Below are 21,672 nucleotides of genomic sequence, written 5' to 3'. Positions count from 1 at the left end.
ATTTGGCCCCTTCTAGCCAATGTCTCCAAGTTTCAAAGGCTGCCTTTATGGCCAGTAGTTCTTTTTCCCAAATGGTGTAATTCCTCTCTGGTGTGGTTAGTTGACGAGAGTAAAAGGCACAGGGATGGAGGTGATCTCCCACCGGTTGTAAGAGTACCGCCCCAATTGCCACATCAGAGGCGTCCGCTTGCACAACAAAAGGGGTTCCAGGATTTGGGTGCTGTAGAATTGGCTGGGACGTGAATAGTTTCTTTAGTTGCTGGAACCCTTTCTCTGCTTGATCAGTCCAGCGGAAAGGCTGTTTTCCACGGATGCAGCTAGTGATGGGGTCAGACCATCGGGCAAAATCTGGAATGAACTTGCGGTAATAGTTCGCGAACCCCAAGAAACGCTGCACTTCTTTCTTGTTAGTTGGCGCCCGCCATTCCAATACTGCTGAAACCTTGGCTGGATCCATGGAAAGCCCTAGAGGCGAGATGCGGTAACCAAGGAAATCTACCTCTTGTAGATCAAAGGCGCATTTTTCCAGCTTGGCATAAAGTCCGTGATCCCGCAATCGTTGTAACACCATTTTGACGTGGTTCTCATGTTCTGATTGTGATCTAGAAAACACCAAAAAATCGTCCAGGTAGATTATCAAGAACCTGTCTAGATAGTCCTGGAAAATGTCATTGACAAAATGCTGGAACGTTGCGGGAGCTCCGCATAAACCGAAATTCATAACTCGGGACTCGAATAATCCGAATTTGGTCTGGAAGGCGGTCTTCCACTCGTCCCCTTCCCTGATGCGAACTAAGTTGTAAGCCCCCCGAAGATCCAGCTTGGTGTAAACCTTGGCTCCTCGAAGCCGATCCAGTAGATCCGAGATTAGGGGCAGGGGGTAGCTGTTCCGCTTGGTGATATTGTTCAATGCTCTGTAGTCCACCACCAAGCGTAGTTCCCCTGACTTCTTCTTCACAAACATCACTGGGGAGGCGGCTGGGGATTGAGAGGGTCTGATGAATCCCTTGCGAAGGTTTGTCTCTATGAATTCCCTGAGAGCTTCTTGCTCTGGTTCAGTCAGGGAGTAGAGATGCCCTCGCGGGATCGGGGCCCCCTCCACCAAGTCAATGGCACAGTCATAAGGTCTATGTGGGGGTAATTTTTCGGCTTCTTTCTCGTTGAATACATCCCAATACTCGGAGTACTTCTTTGGCAAGGTGATGATGGGCTCGGTGTCTGTGGCATGGCAGACCTTGGCTACGAGGCAATGGTTTTGGCAGTACGGCGAAGCAAACTGCAGTTCTCTGTTGGACCAGGAGATGTTAGGGTCGTGGAGAGTCAGCCATGGAATTCCCAAAATCACAGGGAAATGGGGAACCTCGGTAACAAAGAAGGAAATCTCTTCCATATGTTCCCTTATCCACATCCTGGTGGGTTCCGACCACTGACTTACGGGGCCCGTCTTGAGGGGGCGGCCGTCTATGGCTTGCACCACACGGGCATTCTTGAAATCATGATATTGTAATCCCAGAGAGTCGGCATACTCTCTATCAATGAAATTGTTGGTAGCTCCAGAGTCTATCATGGCGTGGATCATGACGGGTCCCCTTTTTGCTGACCATAATGTGACCACGAGAAGGAACAGGACCCCGGTTGGCGGCTCTTGAATGGATTTTTTGACCGGGTTGGCGAGCCTCTCTACACCCGGTCGTTGGCTTCCCCCGCCGGCTGTGTGCCAGTCGGCTCAGACGCCTTCGTCTCCGTGGAGGACGCCGCCGCAAGACGGGCGGCAGGCTTCCCTTTGGCTGGGCACTCTCTGGCGAAATGGCCCCCATTCCCGCAGTACCAACAGAGGTTTAAGCGTTGACGACGGGCCTTCTCGGCGGCATCCAGTCTGGGACGCACATTGCCCAACTGCATCGGCACCTCCTCGCCTCCTCTGGGGTATGGGGTTGGCGGTGGGGGTCTCCACACTGGACGTGGCTGAACGCTGATGGGAGCGGGGGGTTTTGCCCCGGCTCTACTGCCCTGGCCTCGAACCCACTGTTTCCTGTTGGCAATCATGACTTCAGCCCGTAAACATTGATCAATGAGTGCCTCGAGGGTCTGGGGAGGATCCACCTTGGAGATTTCTTCCAGCATTTCAATGTTGAGACCCTCCCGGAATTGTCCTCTGAGGGCTACATCGTTCCAGCCGGTGTTGTGGGCCAGCACTCGGAACTCGGCTATATACTGAGACATAGGTCTGTCTCCTTGGAAAAGGCGACGGAGTTTGTGACCGGCTGCCTCCAAATTGTCCTCGATTCCCCAAGTCTCCTTGAGGTGGTCCAAGAAGTGTTGCGCTGATCTTAGGTGTGGAGAGGCTTGGTCGTACAGTGCCGTCGCCCAATTGGCCGCTGGCCCGTCTAGAAGACTGTAAACCCACGCCACTTTGATGTCTTCTTGGGGAAACTCGGCATCTCGGGCCTCTAGATAAGCTTGACATTGGCGACGGAAAACATGAACCTTAGAAGCTTCTCCAGTAAACTTGGTAGGCAACGCCATGGCCGGGAGGCGGACTCCGCGCTCCCGCAAGCCCTTTATTTCTCCATCCTGGGCGTTGAGTCTGTCGCGGATGCGATCCACCTCATCCTTGTCGATGGTGTAGGTAAGCGGCTGCCCACCCGGCACGGTTCCGGTAGACATTCTGGCCTTGGTTAATTGGTGCTTATGGGTGGCGGAGTCAAACTGTCACGACCCAGGTTGCAAAGGCACCAATAACCAAACACAGAGGCCAGAATCTAACTAATATCTTTATTGAAGGAATATATAAAGTTAATAAAAACAAGTGTAGAAAATAGTCCAGAATTAGTCCTTTCAGGAAAGGTCAGAATTAGTCCAAAAAGCAATGTCAAATAAGAAATATTAAGGTCCAAAGTTGTAATCCAATAACCGAAACACTCACTTTGCCAGGCAAAGTGAGGGGAGATGACAAGGTCCTTTAGTCCATGAAACTTGAGCGAGGCTAGGAAATAACTTGATACTTGAAACAAGGCTTGAACGTGGAACAAGGTAACTAAGAACAAGAACAAGGTCCGTGGAATAACTTGGTAAAATCCGTGGAACAAGGCAAGGATTGATCCTGGGAAACAAGGCAAGGTCCGTAGATAACAAAGGCTGGGAAGCAAGGCGAAGGCTGGATAGCAAGGCAAGGCTTGAGCAGGAGCGAGGCTTGAATCGGAGCGCGCTGTCCAGACACAACTCGCTCCGTAGGCTGACGAATTGACTCCGCGAAGTTACTACGCGGGCAAAACACCTAAATAGAGTCTAACTTTCCCGCCGAAGCAGTTCTCTGGGAAACAGAACCGAAAGCTAAACTCTGAGACCAGATGTGAGACTCCCCAAAGATTCTCACGAGAAGCAGTCTTAATTGGCCACATTCTTAGCTGCAATCCTCGCACTCCTGCGCGAAGCTGATTCCAAACTTCTCTGTTGTTTACAAAACTCCCGGCGCAAGAACACGGGAGAAGTAGACTCTGGGCTTGTTTGACATACTTCTGGGAGACAACTTTCCTGCAGGTGCAAGGTTCCCAGATCTGCCTGGGAAAGATCTGGCTGAGAGAAATCCAGTTCAGACTGGGAAGGTAAAAAAACCCAAGTTTTCATCTTCATCAAGAATTACAATGTCCTGAGCAGGACTACAAGGCCCATGGGTCATCACATATGTATTGATATATTTTTGACTAGATAATATTTACTAAAAATAAGACTATAAATAGGTTTCTCCATTGGTTCTCTGCTATCCTATGAAAATGAAACTGGTCTGCTTTAGGTGATCAAAATCTTGAGAGCAAATACACTCCTTTGGCAATTTGCGGTATACAGATCTTTGTTGCTGAATTTGAATTTTTTGCTCAATTTTCGCATTCACTATTTGTCTAAAGTTTTCATTCTTGATTTGCTGGCCTAGCAGCCTGTCTGAAAAAAATCTGATCTTTCCATATGTTTTATAATAAAAGCTTTATTTCTTGCCCGCCTCTTCTCATGACTCGAGGCAGGTTACAACATTGCTAAAACGTAAACAAACACAATCATTTTAAAACATTCCATAAAATACACATATTAAAACATACTTCTATAAAGTACATATCAAAATACACAAAACACAAACAAGATATATAGTGGAGTTTAAAATTCACCATTAAAACTGTCTGGGTAGGTCTGCTGGAAGAGTTAAATCTTCACTTTTATCTTAAATTCTGACAGCTGATCCAGCTTTTGGAGGTCTACTGGCAGGTTGTTGCACAGTCATGGAACGGCCGATGAAAAGGTCCCCAGGGTGGTGGTTGCCAGTCAGGTTTTGGCTACTTGGACCAGAGGACCTAAGTGTGTGGGGCGGATTGTACGAGAGAAAGCAGTCCTGTAGGTAACCTGGACCCAAACCATATAGGGCTTTAAAGGTCAAAACTAACACTTGTACTTGTACATCTTGTACACCTTATTTATTTTGACATTCTCAGAGAAAAGCTTTCTGTAGATCCTACGTCTTTGAGAGATATGTCTGTTGAGGGTGTGACAGAGGGCCTTCCTGGCAGTAGAATCTTCCCAGTTATCTGCATTGTTCCAGTTATCTGCGTTCCTTCCACCTGCCTTTTTATTTAGACATTGACCATTAACTGTTTACTGCGGAAGAGGTTTACTTTACTTTTTATCTCTCACTTGTGTCTAATATTTTAATTACTTTTAATCTGTTTTTAATTTACTGCCGTTTTAGATACAATAGTTTGTTTCATTATTTTGAAAACCTTTTCCTGTTACAATTAAATGTACCCATATTCTGTTTCATCTGTGTTGCATGTTGTCTTGAGTCCTATGCTGGGAGAAGAATGGGATACAAATAGGATTAAATATACTGAAAGTACCTTCCAACTAAAGTACTAAAGCAAAACAATATTGTGTGTGTGTGTGTGTGTAGAATAGTGTAGTGCATTGTTTTGTTTTTGTAAAGCGCATGCACACACTTTGAAGAAGACCAGCAACACATTTTTTTTTCTGAGTAATGGCCCCTCAGTTGTAGACTTCCCTCCCAAGGAATGTCAGGGTGGTGCCATCTCCTTTCTGTTTCAAAACATAAGACCATGCTGTTGTGCATGCCCTTTGGTCTATAAAGTCAAGAATATATGCACTTTTAAAAACTTTTTTCTTTTTAAATCATTTCTTTAAATAATGTTTCATCTGTTTTTTTAATTGGTTGCACATTGTGTTGGGAGCCTTGGTGAGTTGAGAGGCAATCAACATATATTTTAATAAAACAAATATAAAAATATTTGTAAGGAGGAAAAATTTAAAAGACTCAAAACAGCAGAAGCATAAGGAAAAAGGCTTGCCGAAAGAATGAGTTGAAAAGAACATTAGCACCCTTAATAATTTATTCAATGGAAGGACTGTTACCATATATAACATTTTCTGTGTATCTGGTCCTCTTGGACTACACTATATCTTTACATTTAAGTCTAGAAATTTTAGTCAAAAAAATCAACCCAAAAAACTTGGGTCAACCTGTCCATGGATCAATGTGAGTACTGTACCTTAACTCATATCCAAAAAGTACCTATCCCCTTCTCTGGAATGGAGAAAGGTGAGAGGTTAATATGTCCTAGTATAACATAAAAATAGCACCGATCCCCCTCTACTCTCTCCTCCATGGCACTGTGTCTGGCTTTTTTTGAACGCCTGGTTGTGGAAACGGCATCAATGGCCTGGGCCAGCTGATCCTCTTAAGTGGCAATTGTGGCTTCCCCCCTCTGGAATGACCATCAACTTATCCATGGGTCATATCAAAATCCATAATTTTGGGCCCCGAACCAATTGTACTATACAAGGTACATGAGTTTATATAGTATACAGTTTCCAACACCATTCTTCCCAAAGAAGGCATATTGTTTTTGGCTGGTATCTGAAAGAGCAGGGGCAAAGGAGAAATACTGTAAGTATTATTTTTTCCAGTTTGTAGTCCAGCCTAGTGGGGAATAAGAGATACATTCTTAGAATTAAGATATAATTTTGGCAATTTCAAGGAAAAATAAGTTCTGTTACCAACATAAAACAGTAGATTCAAGATTTATCAGATCCTTTGGAAGACTGTCATAGCTTTATTCCCCAATGCTTAAGTTCTCAGTGTTTTCCTTTTAAAAAGAGAAAATGCCAACTGGTTTACAGCATCCCACTTGGATCCTGAAGGGTGTATATATGCATATATTTCTTGCCTTTGTAGAATAGGGGAAATATTCTTCCTTCTGTCACTTTTATGTTATGGTACTGAAAACAACTATGATTTTTGTGTGTGTTATGAGTGTCTTCATGTATCTTTTTCTGTATACTGAATCATCCTGCCCTAATTTGCTGCCTATACAGATGTATTAGACAGTGTACAATGCCCATCTTCCCCATGCTATTGGCTGGGCGGCATGGAAGCTAAAGTCCTAACACATATGAATGGCACAACATTGTTGAAGACTGATGTAAATCATGTATATAAATTTCAGTTATGTGGTTAAATATTTTTTGCAATTATGCAATATAGCAAGTAATTATTTTAATGAATATCTGTGAATTAAATTTGTTTAGTAATTCATTGGCACAGCCCTAGCTTTAATAACATTTCCAAATCTCCCATGATCTTGCTATCTGTTTCCATGCATGTTAACATTTTAAGACTCTGTTCCAATGGTCTAACTCAGATTATCTCACATTATACTAGATAGTGAGCTTGTGTGTGCACATGAAGATGTATATATATGTTTAACAACATTTTAGGTTTTTATACGAGAATATTTTCTTATTAAGGAAATATTTTGCCTTCTTTTTAAAGCATATTATGACTACTGAGTAGTGAATGAATAAAACTAATAACTGAAATATGTCAAATATAATAAATACTAAGCAAATGTTTTTTCTACAGACATGGATGATGCTCAGATCCTTCCACGTCCACCTCGCATCAGACATTTTTCACAGAGCGAGGAAACTCCTAGTGAAGTTTTTGATGCGCTGAATGAAGAGCAACCACTTCCACGAAGTAGCAGTACATCTGACATCCTGGAACCATTCACAGTTGAACGAGTCAAAGGTGCAGTTCCTGTCATTGACGGTTCATCTCATCATGCTCCAAGCTTGCAGAGTTCCACAGAGGCCTCTTCAATATGTAGATCCACTGAAAGTCATATTACTGATACAAATAGCAGAGAGTCCTCTCTGGAAGTTGGGGATAGTATTTATGACCATCTCTGTCACTTAGTAAGCTCGGTAGAACTTTCAGATACAGCCTCTGAACAAAACCAGTATGTTGACCTTGAAGGTGAAGATGATCTTCTTTCATCTCTGAGAGAATATCTTAAGGAAAAAGAAGAACTTTGCAGTAGCATTGAAATAGATAAACATGAGTCTGCTCTTCATGAAGCTGACACAGGAATAAATAGTGATAAATTGCCATTGGATGGAATAGAGAGTACAAACCAGACTGTTACATGTACTAGTAGTATCGCTATTGCAGAAAGTGTTGAAAATCCAGAGATGCAACTGGAGCAAAACCAAAGTGGCTTTATAAGTAACATTGCACCTAGACAAGTAGACAGTTTTACAAGAAGCCAAGCTGATAAAGCGAAACAGTTAAATATTGGTAGACATATCCAAAATCCACCTGACCAAGGGTCAGGTAGCCCTGGTGGCAAGGAACGGAAGAGATATTTATACCGCCAAATTGCCACTGATGTAGATTTATCTGTGGAAACAGTATTAGCTGTAAAGAATAAGAGTGTCCTCTTTAATGAAAAAATAACCAACACAAGTGTTATGCATGCAAAGAAAATGCCACATAAAGCTTTGGTTAACCCAGAAATGCTTCACATTACAGGCATGAGCAAAGTGTCACCTACTAAGAGAAGTATATCTGAAACAGTAACCCATAAGGCTAAAATCATGAAAATAGCAGCTAAAAAGTGTAACAGTGTACATGTCACTTTTAGGCCATCTACCGAATCTGTTCAATTTTATAATCCATTAGAAAACAGAGAGGCCCCATGGAAAGCACGTCTCCGTAAACTCAGTGGTTTCAATAGTGGGAGCAGCAGCAGCAATAGCAGCAGCAATATGAGCACTGGCTCATCTGCTGCGGCTGTGACAATCAGACCCGGAATATATAGGCCTCTAGACACAGCCAGTGCAACTTCTGCTAATAGTAAACAGATTAAAGAATCAGGAGAAGTTCCAGCACCTACGCTGCAGAAGGAAAGTATTGGAATAAATCCGATGCCTAATCGTAGCCCACCTAAGCCATCGAGTCAGGAGTCGGGACAACAGCAGGGCGCCCTGGGTGGTGTTTATAAATCTGTTGTACATGCTCTTTCGAAGCCGAAGGCAAATGTTTCCCCACAGAGGCAGAACAGAGTGCCAGCAGAGGCTCCACTGAGGGATCTGTACAGTCATGTAATGGGCTATTTTGGAAAGAAAGCTGCAGGTGAGCACTAACAGTGTGCAGAGCACAAAAGGAGAAAGGCAGCACCAGTTTGGCTTAATGCACCTGAAGCAAGCTCTTATAAAGCAATCTATTGGCTTTGGGATGATCACTGCTTTTCCTGTTTGGTTTTGCATGCGCATATGGCCAGCTGAATTTTTCCCCCTCAAGCAAGAGTTACATTTATGAACTTTAAATTACTAATTATCCTTTTAAAAACCTTTAATGAACCACTTTGCTGCTGAACAATTAAGATAGGGAAGAGGAAGAGACAGTAAATAATGCACCAAGGGATCCTGTCCATACCAGCCTGTTCTTGGCAGGCTTGCAATCCAATCTTGTATATGTAATTGGCATATATATATATATATGCTTTCTAACAGAAAAAGTAGTTCTGATATCTCAACTATAACATCCTACTTATCAGTTAATACAGTTGAGCCAATTATAGATTCAGTTAGTTTTTCTTCCTCCTCCTGAAAACACAAACAAAAAGAAAATTGAAGATGATATCAAATTTTTATGTTTGGATTATTCCATCATAACAGATAGGCTTCTATTTTGTCCTTTTATTTGAGCTGTTTTAAAACATGCTTTAGTGCTTTCCTTGTGCATTCACTAGAATGGATGCACTGTTTTTGTAGCAACATCTGTCACTGCTTTTGTTCTACTGGAATCATGGAAGTACATAAAGGTACCATGATGGTTTTTCTTGAGCTATCTATGAGGCCTCTATGTGCTAAGTGGGTGAGTCTGGCTGTCATTCTAATATCACCATCTTATTTGACATGTTAAGTAACCTCTAAAGAACAGTAAATTAACTTTCAGCAGTGAGGTAGGTTTTTGCCTTCTCCCCTCATTGTATTGCATGATTAACAGAATGTTACATAATGCATCCTGCATTGAGATGTTAATGCCATCTTAGGGCAGCCTTTGTAAGCATATCACAATGGTCTGGGCCGTAATACAAATTCTTTCAGACTGATTTATTGAAATACTGTATTTATTACAGTCTCTCCTGGGAAAATGGCAGTTTGGGTATTAAAAATATTTTTATAATATTTTGAAATTAATGCCTAAGGATTTTAATGTCAAGATCATATTATACCTCTGATTAACATTGTTACTTCATAATCCTTTGAGGGGGCAACTCTGCATCACAAAAGATAAAATGAGTAAGGGTATTGGAAACTTCAAGGTTAAAATACCAAAATGTAACAATGAAAATATAGTATTTTTGTGAAACATTTATCATCAGTCATTGACCATTTTAAACAAATCTTATTTATTTTATCATGTCATTTTTTTCATTGTGTACTAATTTATTTCAATGTGCATTGTGTATACAGTACTGCAGTGAAACATACCTTCTATGTCTACAAATGTAATTAGCATACATAGGCATAGTTGCAGTGGGTATTACACAATTGGTGATATGGAGGAATGAAGAATGTATGCTTAAAGCAAGCATTAACAACTTTGAAGTAGTGCTTATCTGTAAGCTTTCTTGCTCTTTTCAAGGTCACACTGGAAATTGACTAACACTTGCTCAGTGGTGATGGTGGGATGGAGTGGTTTAAGGGTTAGGTTAGATGCACTAATTCCTAAAAATTTATTTAGGAGAGAAGATACATTAACTGCATGTTTAGCAAGTGATTTTTTGCATTGTCTAGATTTATTTGAATACATATACAACATTTGTTGCTAAAAATATGCTTTACTATATCTCGTCATTCATTTACTTTTAGCCAATAGAGAGGATATGAACCAAAAGCAGAACCCTCTTGGTAGTGATAATGGCAGTAGTAATACAAATATTCCTGACCTCATGGATGAATTCATAGCTGAAAGATTACGCAGTGGCAGCACTTTGGTAAGCTTTCGCCATTTTATTTTAGGTTAAGATAAATGACAATGATGATGATACTTGATGATTAAATTACAGCATGGGTAAGCATGTTTTAATTGTATGTGATAAAGTGACGTTCTACTTGAGTGCCTGTCTAAATTCAAAATAGATACAGGTTGAATATCCCTTATCCAAAAAACTGGCTAAGTACGCCAAAATTCAAAACTTTTTGCCACTGGGCGCCCACTTGCACCAATGTCAGACCGTGACAGAGTGGGTGCCCAGGAAACCATCTGTATCTAGCTGAGAGAGAATTAAAAAGACTTCTGGAGGGGAGAATTTTCCCATCCCTTCTCAGCTACTTTGGAAAAAGGGCAGAAAGTATGCTGATAATCAGGGAAGTGTTTAGGACTTCTGCTTTTATAAGGACCTTGAGTAAATGGACCCCTCATCACCTTCCCTTTTTTTCTCTTTCCCCCTTTGGCTTTCTGGCAGTGGTGGATTGGAGGCTCCTTACCCTCCATCTCTCATTCACTATGTGTGCAAACACAGATATTCCAAAATCTGAAAGGAAAACAAAACAGAAATCCAAAAAACCCTTCGTTCCAAGCATTTCAGATAAGGAAGATTCAGACTTTATTTTCTTTCCCCCACTTCCAGTATTATTCCACTTATGCAGGTCTCAGATTTACTAAGGTGAAGGTAAAGTGGAGAGGGCTTATTTCCTCAACATTATATTTTAGGATTAAGGTCTAGCACAGTGATTCTCAACCTGGGGTCCCCAGATGTTTTTGGCCTACAACTCCCAGAAATCCCAGCCAGTTTACCAGCTGTTAGGATTTCTGGGAGTTGAAGGCCAAAAAATCTGAGGACCCCAGGTTGAGAACCACTGGTCTAGTGTTTGCTATAAGCTGTGTATGACAACGGCCGAAGCAGAAGGGGTGGGAAATATAGATTTCTAGAAGTAGAAAGAAACAGTTTACAAAAAAATGCATGCCCCCGGCACTATCCAGAAGTAAAGGCAAACATATTATTGATGACTCCTTGTCCTCTTTCTTTAGTTCTCTTCACAAACTTACTGAGTGCAGAGCAATTTCTAAGCACTCCCCATCTATTCCTCTCTCTGGCTATCTTTCTCATCAGTTAACATTTACTTCTCTGCTGTTCTGTTTGTTGCAACTTTCTTCTCTTTTCATGTTATTAACACCGGGGGCAGGAGATGTGCCCCTTGTGTTTGTGTATAGAAATGTCTTTATCATTTCCTCTATAGTTCTCCTTATTGAGAAGAATACATACATGTCTGAAAAGCAAATGAAGAAAATGCACAATCATTTTGTTGGTTCATTTGTCATATGTTTCTCATGAGGAAATAATTATACTACAGCATTACACTAAAAAAAATGCAGCCTGCAGCAAGCAGAGGCTTCTCTTTTAGTCAATCAAACACTTTTGTGTCAGGCTCTGAGTGAATGAATGCTCTGTGAGGAGTATTTTATTTCCATTGCCCAGAAACGGGCAGAAAAGTAAAAGTCAAGTTTTGCATGATGAGTTTCTGGAGCTAGGGAATCCATCAGAGCTATTTAAGAAAAACATCACAAACAGCTGGAAAAGAAAACAGGAAAACACCTTAGAGCCAGTTTACCAGTTGTTAAGATTTCTGGGATTTGAAGGTCAAAACATCCGGGGTTGAGAACCACTGCCTTAGAGAAAGGGTGTGTGGCAGCAGGATGCTTCTCTACTGCCTTTCTCATCCTACCATTACACAAGTAGGTATACTTTTTTTGGAAGGAAAATTCCTGCCCATCACTCATAAAGCATTTTATTTCTTCAGATCAGTGAGATGTTATTTCTTTCATAAGTACAGTTTCTTTTATGGTCATTTAGCCTGACATATATGAGCCAGAATATTCTACAATGGAGTAGCTTTGCCTTATCCTCTCTTCCATGCATGTTCAGTCCCACTAGCACTACTTACCCCTTTCATTTCTCTCCATTATCTGAGAGAGCACAAAATTCAAAATATTCTGCTTTATTCACAGAGTACTTTTTTAAGTTTTTCAAGTTTTTTTAAAGGCAACTATATTTCCCCATCTTTTATGGTATCTAAAGCCTTCTTCTAGTGGAAGGAGAGTGCCAAATTTGCCATGAATTCACCTCACAAGTTCTTAAGAATAAAGTCTGAAGTTATGGAAACAGCCATAGAAGGTAGCTAGTGAAGCACATCTAACTTAAACTGCTTCTTTTGTTATTACTTCACTGTGTAAGACTTTTGAATTACTTAAACATAGACATTTAGAAATGTGACTGTGACTTCTTGTATAAAGGCAATTGCTCTGGTTATTGGCTCATTTTCGATCCCATCCACTAGTGAACCAGCTCCTCAGCCTGGCTCATGGGTGTTTCCTTGAATCCCAATGACTACTGCCTGTATCACAGCAGGGGACTCTAAATCACCCTCCACTTTGATTCCAGGAGCAGGTTAAAGACCACCATCCATAAAACAACGAGCACAATCCATGGCAACTTCTGGCATAACCAAAAAGTTCCCCAAGATATGGATATTTAGGATGTTAAAAAAAATAAATTCTTTCCCAGTTCACTGTAAAATTCTTTTACAGTGTATTTTTATGACTATTCCACCACTTTCAGTATTGGCAATACCTATAAATGTCATCAAACAGTCACCAAAGAATTCAGCAATGCCAGCTATGCTTTAGTGTCTGCCATGGATCAGTTCTGGGTTCTATTCTCAGATCCTTCTGTCACATTTTTAGCATCTGAAACAAGAATTATAATCAAACAGCTTTGTTTCTGACCAGTCAACTCAGAGCGTCTTTTGCACTTTTGCAGCTAACCATTCTCAATCTCCTTAGCATAAATTCTCCTGCAGATAATTACCTTGAGTTGAGCCTTCATCCTGTGGTATTCACTCTCATTCTTAGAGATTAGTCTCTTCCATAAAGGGATCTTCTGGGTGTGTCATTATCATAAAGATTGGCCATAGGCCTCTACATCTTCTTATGTTACGTTGCATGATGGGTTTACTGACATAAGCTCTCTAGATCTTATCAATTCTGTTCTCTTTCGTATCGGAATAGATACAATTACTGAGACATAACTGCACTGTTTTTATTATTGGTACCAGAGTCAGTCTTATTCACCTCATTGGTCAGAACATTCACTTTCTTCTGCTCTAGAGCAACTTTGTCCAGATCTCCCCTTTCCAGAGGCGGTCCAACCGCGAGTTGACTTAAGCCGTTGCTTGGAGCACACACCAACAGGGGGCGCACTCGGGGCACCCCCGTATAAGAATGGTGCCGCCCGTGCCACCGCCGTTGCCCGCCGCCATCGGCCCGCCTGCCAGCTGCCTCAGAAATCCTTATAGGTTCGCTTGCGTGTTGCGCGCACCCCCAGCCTCCTCCTCCCAGGTTCACTCGCTCTCCCTCTCACTCTCGCTCTCTCTCTGAGGGACTTGGCCCGATTCACCTTTCCAGGAAGCTTCACGGGGACGCTTCTGCAGCACCACCCACCTGCGCTGTGATTGGCCTGGCGCATCCGTCACTCTCGAGTAGAAACCCCTCCTTTGGGAAGGGGCCCCCTTTCGCTCTCCTTCTCGCTCTGGCTCTCTCTCTCGCTCTCTCTCTCTCTCTTGCTCTCTCTCTCTCTCTGAGCGACTTGGCTGGACAAGAAACCTAAGGAGCATCTGCAGCTCTTCTCCCCCCCTCTCCAAAGCCAGGAGGGGAGAGGAGAGGAGGAGCATCTATCCGCGGCCTTGAGTGCGGGAAATCTAAGGTACAGAAGTGAGGTATAGCAGTGAGGCTGAAATCAGAATGTGTTGGGGAGGCTTTAAAAATTATTATTACTACTGCATGGAGGCTTTTGTTTTGACAGGGAGACCTACCTTGTATTTTTCAGTGATTGTTTTTTTTTGGGGGGGGGGGGGGGGCGCCAAAAATACTGCTTGCTTACACTAGAAAATTACCTAGGGCCTGCCCCTTATACACACACCCTGAATTACTATGACTGGATCAAGGCTGGCTTTAGACTTCCATCTTGATGATTCCTGCTGCTTCAGTTGTCTGAACTCCAAACTTCAACACCTGCTCCTACACAAGATAAACCAATGACTTCTTTGATAAACTATACCTCATTGTTGCCATTACCTTGTTTCTTTCCAATATCCTTCCCTGACCCAGCACTTGAGATCACTAACCTAATTTCTCAGTGAGAGGATCTTTGCTCTTAAAGTTAGTCCTGCTCCTGACTAAATCATTGGAATGGGAAGCTGCTTTGATACTGGTTCTGTTTTGTTTTTGCTTTTTTGGACCTCATGTTGCAAGGGTGGACTCTCATGGTCATCATCATAGACTATCACTTGCAGCCGAATATGATTGTCGTCAAAGTGTAAAGTCTTAGCGGTGGGTCCATAGGTGACTGTAGAGACCTATTCTTGATCTGCATATCCCTTCACAGTGAGGACATTGATTTCCAGATGGAAGGAGGTCCTGACAAAGGTTGGCTTGATGCGCCATCCTCTTGACATGTTTCTCCCTCTCGCCCTCCATTCGTGCCTCTTCGAATTTCATAGCACTATTGGTAGCAGCTGACCTCCAGTTAGAACACTTGAGGGCCAGAGCTTCCCAATTCTCGGTGTCTATGCCACAGTTTTTAAGGTTGGCTTTAAGCCCATCTTTAAATCTCTTTTGCTGTCCACCAACATTCCATTTTACATTCTTGAGTTGTGAGTAGAGTAACTCTTTTGGGAGATAGTAATCAGGCATTCAGACTACATGACCTGTCCAGCAAAATTGATGGCAGAGGATCATTGCTTCAATGCTGGTGGTCTTTGCTTCTTCCAGAACACTGACGTTTCCCCACCTGTCTTCCCAAGAGATTTGCAGATTTTTCGGAGGCAACACTGATGCAATTGTTCCAGAAATTGAGATAAATGTTTGTATACGGTCAATGTTTCGCAGGTATATAACAGAGTTAATGGTAACACTGTTGCCTTCTCCACTGAAGGCAGTCTTCTTTGTGCTTATCATTTCTACCCATAGTGCTTATCACATCTGCCAATATGAATTGCTCCTTTTTGTCAATTTAGTTGATTGTTCATCTATTACGAAGGCTCCCCAAAAGGATCACCATGACTTCTCAGAAACTCTCTAAATTGATGGTGCAAACAACTCAACTAGTTTATTTGCTTGCCAAGAAACCTTTTCTTACTGGCATCAGAGCACAATCCACTAGGGTTGTTTTTTGTTTGTTTGTTTGTTTGTTTGTTTTGCATCTGCAGCTCTTATTGGGGGTACTTTACTATCAGAACTTTGCAAGCAGCCTCTTGGTCTCAGCCTCTCAACATTCATATGGCATTTCTGCTTACACTTTAGAGTATCTTTTTCAGTTTTAGCTTTTCACTCTAATCATTTTCAGGTCTTGTGGAACCCCTGCATAAATATTTTATGTCTTACATTTCAATTATTGATTAAAAATGTTTTTTTATTACAATGTCTCACAAAATCCCTAGCAACCTCTTAGGGAACCCTAGGGTTTCAAATAGCCTTGGCCAAGAAATCCTGCTTTGGAGCTAGAAGATGCACACTTTGGTTGTGCTTTGACACAATCTTTATTTTCGTGATCTGAGTAATCTCTAATGGTAAGTTTCCAATCACCCATTGTTGTGAGGCACAGAACCACAATAAAGAAGAGCATGCTGCTTACCTGTAACTGTGGTCCTTTGACTGCTCATCTGTGCCCTCACACAACCCGCCTTGCCTCCCCTCTTTTCAAGTTCCAGTGTCTTATTTTTCCAGTGGATGAAACTGAGGGGAGAGTAGCCTGGCGGGCTGGAACATGCATCCTTGTAGGGAGGAGGTAGGGTTTCCTGCCAAGGCTACTGACCCCTGGAGCTTTCAGAACAGGGTCTCTGGCAGGCACAAGGCCCATTTGTGTGAGGGCACAGATGACAACTAGAAGAACCAAGTTACAGGTAAGAGGCCCATTCGTCATTATTCAGCTGCAACACCAACAATTCCTTCACTTGTCGACTGGCACTGACACATACCGGTACAAAATTCAGACTCTCTTTGATGACAAAGGTGTTCACAAAATGCATGGCTGTGGTGATTTTCTTCCTCTGCACTCAGGCAATACAAATGTTTTCTTACCTGAACAATTGGCTGTTGGTGGCACCTTCAAAAAGAAAACTATACAGCAGTCTCTATTGGACTCTTACATTGTAAAGCATTACTGGATTTGGTACATGTGAGGGCCATTCTCCTCAGTATTTATTCAGTATTATGAAGAAATGTTGAGACTCTGGACCCTTGCAGTGGCCTCAAAACTATATTGTTCAGTTGTCTCAATACAATGCTTGTTAGAACTGATAAGTGATCAGGCATTTATATGCAATGGTTCGGAATCTTTCCCTGCAGCGTTGGTTTTTTTTCCCCCAGCATTTCAACCCCAATTATAATCTGCAGCAGAAAATATATCTATCTGCCACATACTAGGCTAGATACAACTGAACTGGCATGTCATGGACATATCAGTTCAGTCTCCAGATCCAGTCTTAAGTAGTCACTGCTGGTGCTTCTTCATTGGGTATGGAGCTCACTGTAGCAAGCTGACAGCTCAGGATCAGTGATCATCTGCCAAAGCCAGGTGAACATCTAACTGTTTCACCAGCTGGCAGTCATAAAGGTGCTACATACATTTGAGATAGGTTTCATTAGACAGCAGTGGACAGATGTTTTATTTGTGTCCTTTGCTGTCACTCTGTGGTGCTGTCACATTGGATTAAGGCCTGTTTCTTATGATTTAACAAAAAAAATCAATGATCTGCTGATTTAACAGCTGTGTAAACAGTGTGAACTTTAGTGACCTTTTTAGCAAATATTTTCTTGCAGGAAATTTACCGAGCTTCTACTTGGAGTTTTTGTTCCACTTTTATTAAACATAGAGAAATACTAATCACCTGAAGCTATCCTAGAGGGATACTAGAGTATAAAGGTCCTCTGTAGTATCGGCCATTTCCACACAAATGGTTTCTGGATTTTGTTATGCCCATCTTTTGTGGATTATTTCTCTGCACCTTCCACAAAATGGAATACTGATTGCTTACTAGGAATGTCCATTTTTCTAAGATGCAGAAAAGCAACCCACACTTGTCCGATTTGTGCATGCTGACATTATTACAGTAGAGTCTCACTTATCCAACACTCGCTTATCCAACGTTCTGGATTATCCAACACATTTTTGTAGTCAATGTTTTCAATACATCATGATATTTTGGTGCTAAATTCGTAAATACAGTAATTACTACATAGCATTACTGCGTATTGAACTACTTTTTCTGTCAAATTTGTTGTATAGCATGATGTTTTGGTGCTTAATTTGTAAAATCATAACGTAATTTGATGTTTAATAGGCTTTTCCTTAATCCCTCCTTATTATCCAACATATTTGCTTATCCAACATTCTGCCCATTTATGTTGGATAAGTGAGACTCTACTGTATTTGTATTGATCAGGCTTTCTCTATAGGTTTACCATCTCTACATCATGTGTGTGATTTGTCATGTATTTATCTATGACCCCTCGAGCTTCTTTTTCTTTTGCTTGATTGCATAGAAAACTGACAAAAAAGGAAAGGAGTCATCAGCAAAAGTTTTGAGATAAATTGTGGCTTTTGACTGTTTTGGGCAGTACTGGGGATAATCGCTTTTTGAAACTTGCCTCTCTGCCTCTTAGAAGATTACCTGAAGAAAGTATTACCTGACTAAGATTCTAGGCAGTGGACATACATGGCTAATTTTTAATCCCGAGAAACCTCATCACCCTGATAAATTTAAGAAACAAGACAATAAGGAAAGTTTCCACCTGGGCTTGGATATTTTTATTTATTTATTTAATTATTAAATATCAGGGACAGGTACAACCTGTTCAGGAGTGTAAATCCTCAACAGTTTATAAATCTGGAAGGCTTTTTAATTCAGTTTTTTTAAAAACAGGATTAAAGATTCCAGTAGTAGAGAACTGTCATGAAATTACAAGAAAGATTTTATGTAAGGTTTGACAATGTGAGCAATGCATTGCTGTGCTGGGACAATTTTAACAATTTAATTGTAATTTAAGGTGAAGTTTGTAATTCTGATCAAATCATTATTATAATATTCTTCAATATGCCAAATAATTCACCATAGCTACTGTTAGCTGTTAAAGGGTGTATACATGTTCTTCTAAATCTATGATTCTATTTTTTTAAAAAAAATATTATTAATATATATAGAAATCGAATACATCGAAAGAGTGAGAACAATTATTGAATAGAAAGTAAAGGGAAAAAGAAAAAAAGAGAAGTAGTGAAGAAGGGAGGAGAGAGGACTATAAAAAGAGGGGAGAAAAATATATATAAAGAAAAACAATAAAAAATAATAATGTTGACCAAAAGGGAAAAAAATAGTCTTGACTTCTTTCCTGTCCTTTGCTGTTTGGTTCTTTTCTAATTCTACAGATTCTCCCTCGATTGGGTATATTGTTATATTACTGTACCTCCCAATAATTATTTGTTCGTCTTCTTCTAAAATATTTTTCTACCTGATCCCAGGTTGTTTGTTTTATAGGGTTACCCGAGTTCTTTTTAATCAAAAAAGTCATTTTTTCCATGTCCTTGATGTCCATCAATTTAATTCTCCATTGATACAGGTCTGGCATTTCTTCTAGTTTCCAATACTTTGTGTATTATTCTATTATCTTGTATACATTCCATATTTCTGTTACAGTTCAAATTACAAATTGAATACTGTTGAATTACAGTTCAAATTACAAGTTTTCTGTTGGTTGTGGACATTCAACTTTGTAATGGAAACATTTTTATTTTTCTGGATTTTTAAATTCAAATATTTCTACCTTACCTTATATCAAAAATATCTTTGAACTATTTTCAAGTAACATTAAAAACAGGGAGAAAATAATTTAAAACAATAAAAATAATTTGAATAGCCTGAAAAACATTAAACCAAATAATAAATTTTAAAATGTTTTAAAATATTTTAAGAAGAAACTTCAGTTAATGGGTTACTGTGGGTTTTCCAGGCTGTATGACCGTGTTCCAGAAGCATTCTCCTGACATTTTGCCCACACCTATGGCAGGCAACCTCAGTGATTCCGGCCATGAAAGCTTTTGACAAACTTTAATAAAAGCATGTGCAACTCTGGGAAAAGTCTCAACTTCACATGTACTTAAAAACATCGTAGTTCAATTCTAGTGCATACATTCCTGCTTTGTGTCACCCCATGATAATGGCAAAAACTATGACTATCTTCTTGAAGCCTCATTCAATATTAAAAATAACAGCAGATTAAACTGAGTGCAGTAATATTGTAATTTAAATATTAAAATATATGTAGAAGTAATATTTAGGGGAATTAACCTTTATAATAATAATAAATAGTTACCACGTTTTATTGATTAGCCCATCGGCCGTATCAAAACATTTAACACATAGACATACATACAACATACAACATACAATAAATGAAATGAAAGCTATGGACTTTTCAACATCAGAAGAGGAATTTTCCAGGGAGATTCATTGTCCCCTCTGCTTTTCATTATTGCCATGATCCCTCTGTCAACAATCTTACAAAAAACAAATCTTGGCTATCAAACATCTAAGAAATCTCACAAAATTTCGCATCTGATGTACATGGATGACCTGAAGCTGTATGGGAAAACGGAAACTGAAATCCAGTCTCTGACCAACACTGTCCGAATTTTTAGTACTGATATCAGCATGGAGTTTGGTTTGGACAAATGTTCGACAGTGGCATTGAAGAAGGGAAAAATCATTGAAAGTGAGGGCATAAATATGCCTAATGGCCAAACAATAAAATGTCACCAGGCAGAGGCCTATAAATACCTGGGCATATTACAGCTGATCAACATCAAGCATGAACATGTGAAGACTCTGGTCAGTAAAGAATACATACAAAGGGTCAGAAAAATTCTCAAAAGCAAGCTCAATGGAGGCAACACCATCAAGGCCATAAACACCTGGGCCATACCTGTCATAAGATATACTGCTGGCATTATAAATTGGACACAGGCAGAACTGGACAACTTGGACAGAAAAACAAGAAAACTCATGACCATTCATCATTCACTGCACCCTCGCAGTGATGTTGACCGGCTATATCTGCCTCGAAGATCTGGTGGCAGAGGACTCTTACAAGTAAAACAAGCAGTCAAAGAAGAAGAACATGCCCTGGCAGAATATGTCAAGCAAAGTGAAGAACCTGCTTTGATTGAAGTAAAAAATCAGAAACTCCTCAAAGCATAGCAGACAAAAAACGAGTACAAGAAAACCACACTACAAACTAGAGCTGACAGCTGGCACAACAAAACATTGCATGGAAAGTTCCTTGACAAAATTGAAGGAAAAGCTGATAAGGAGAAGACCTGGCTATGGCTCACGAATGGGACCCTGAAGAAGGAGACAGAAGGCCTGATCCTTGCAGCCCAGGAACAAGCCATCAGAACAAATGCACTTAAGGCCAAGATCGAAAAATCAGCTGATGATCCAAAATGCAGACTCTGCAAGGAAACCGACGAAACCATTGATCATATCCTCAGCTGCTGTAAGAAAATCATGCAGATAGACTACAAACAGAGGCACAACTATGTAGCCCAAATGATTCATTGGAACTTATGCCTCAAGTACCACCTCCCAGCAGCAAAGAACTGGTGGGATCACAAACCTGCAAAAGTATTGGAAAATGAGCACGCAAAGATACTGTGGGACTTCCGAATCCAGACTGACAAAGTTCTGGAACACAACAGATGTCACAGTTGTGGAAAAGAAAAAGGTTTGGATCATTTTGGGATGTTGCCATCCCAAGTGACAGTCACATTGACTAAAAACAACAGGAAAAACTCAGCTGCTATCAGGACCTCAAGATTGAACTGCAAAGACTCTGGCAGAAACCAATGCAGGTGGTCCCGATGGAGATGGGCACACTGGGTGCTGTGCCAAAAGATCTCAGCTGGTATTTGGAAACAATAGACATTGACAAAATTACGATCTGCCAACTGCAAAAGGCCACCCTACTGGGATCTGCGCGCATCATCTGAAAATACATCACACAGTCCTGGATACTTGGGAAGTGTTCGACTTGTGATTTTGTGAAACGAAATCCAGCATATCTATCTTGTTTGCTGTGTCATACAATAAAATAATAATAATAGTTTCATTTCTTGCCTGTCTCTCCTCTCAGCTCAAGGTAGGTTACAGCCTTACTAAAACATAAACAAACTCATAATCATTTTAAAACACTCCATAAATTTTAAA

The 21,672-nt window shown here is 40.7% G+C and overlaps 1 protein-coding gene across 19 annotated transcripts in view; it reads left to right on the top strand.

The window, feature by feature from the left end:
* ralgapa1 (Ral GTPase activating protein catalytic subunit alpha 1) overlaps positions 1 to 21,672 on the top strand; it is a 192,050-nt gene that overhangs the window by 76,196 nt on the left and 94,182 nt on the right. For 12 of the 19 annotated variants that reach the window (XR_010002099.1, XR_010002101.1, XM_062968273.1 and 9 more), the window contains 2 exons: positions 6,923 to 8,476; positions 10,222 to 10,346. Coding sequence is in view for 15 of the 19 variants with exons in the window: in XM_062968273.1 (XP_062824343.1) it covers positions 6,923 to 8,476; positions 10,222 to 10,346 (1,679 nt within the window). In the remaining 4 variants the exon portion in view is untranslated. The remainder of the gene's footprint in view (positions 1 to 6,922; positions 8,477 to 10,221; positions 10,347 to 21,672) is intronic. The other 7 variants (XR_010002102.1, XR_010002103.1, XM_062968285.1 and 4 more) reach the window with 1 other exon arrangement.

Source organism: Anolis carolinensis, chromosome 1 (genome assembly GCF_035594765.1).
Source record: "Anolis carolinensis isolate JA03-04 chromosome 1, rAnoCar3.1.pri, whole genome shotgun sequence".
Lineage (NCBI taxonomy): Eukaryota > Metazoa > Chordata > Lepidosauria > Squamata > Dactyloidae > Anolis > Anolis carolinensis.
The sequence above is the reverse complement of the archived record's forward strand: the minus strand, read 5'-3'. Positions and strand labels throughout refer to the sequence as shown.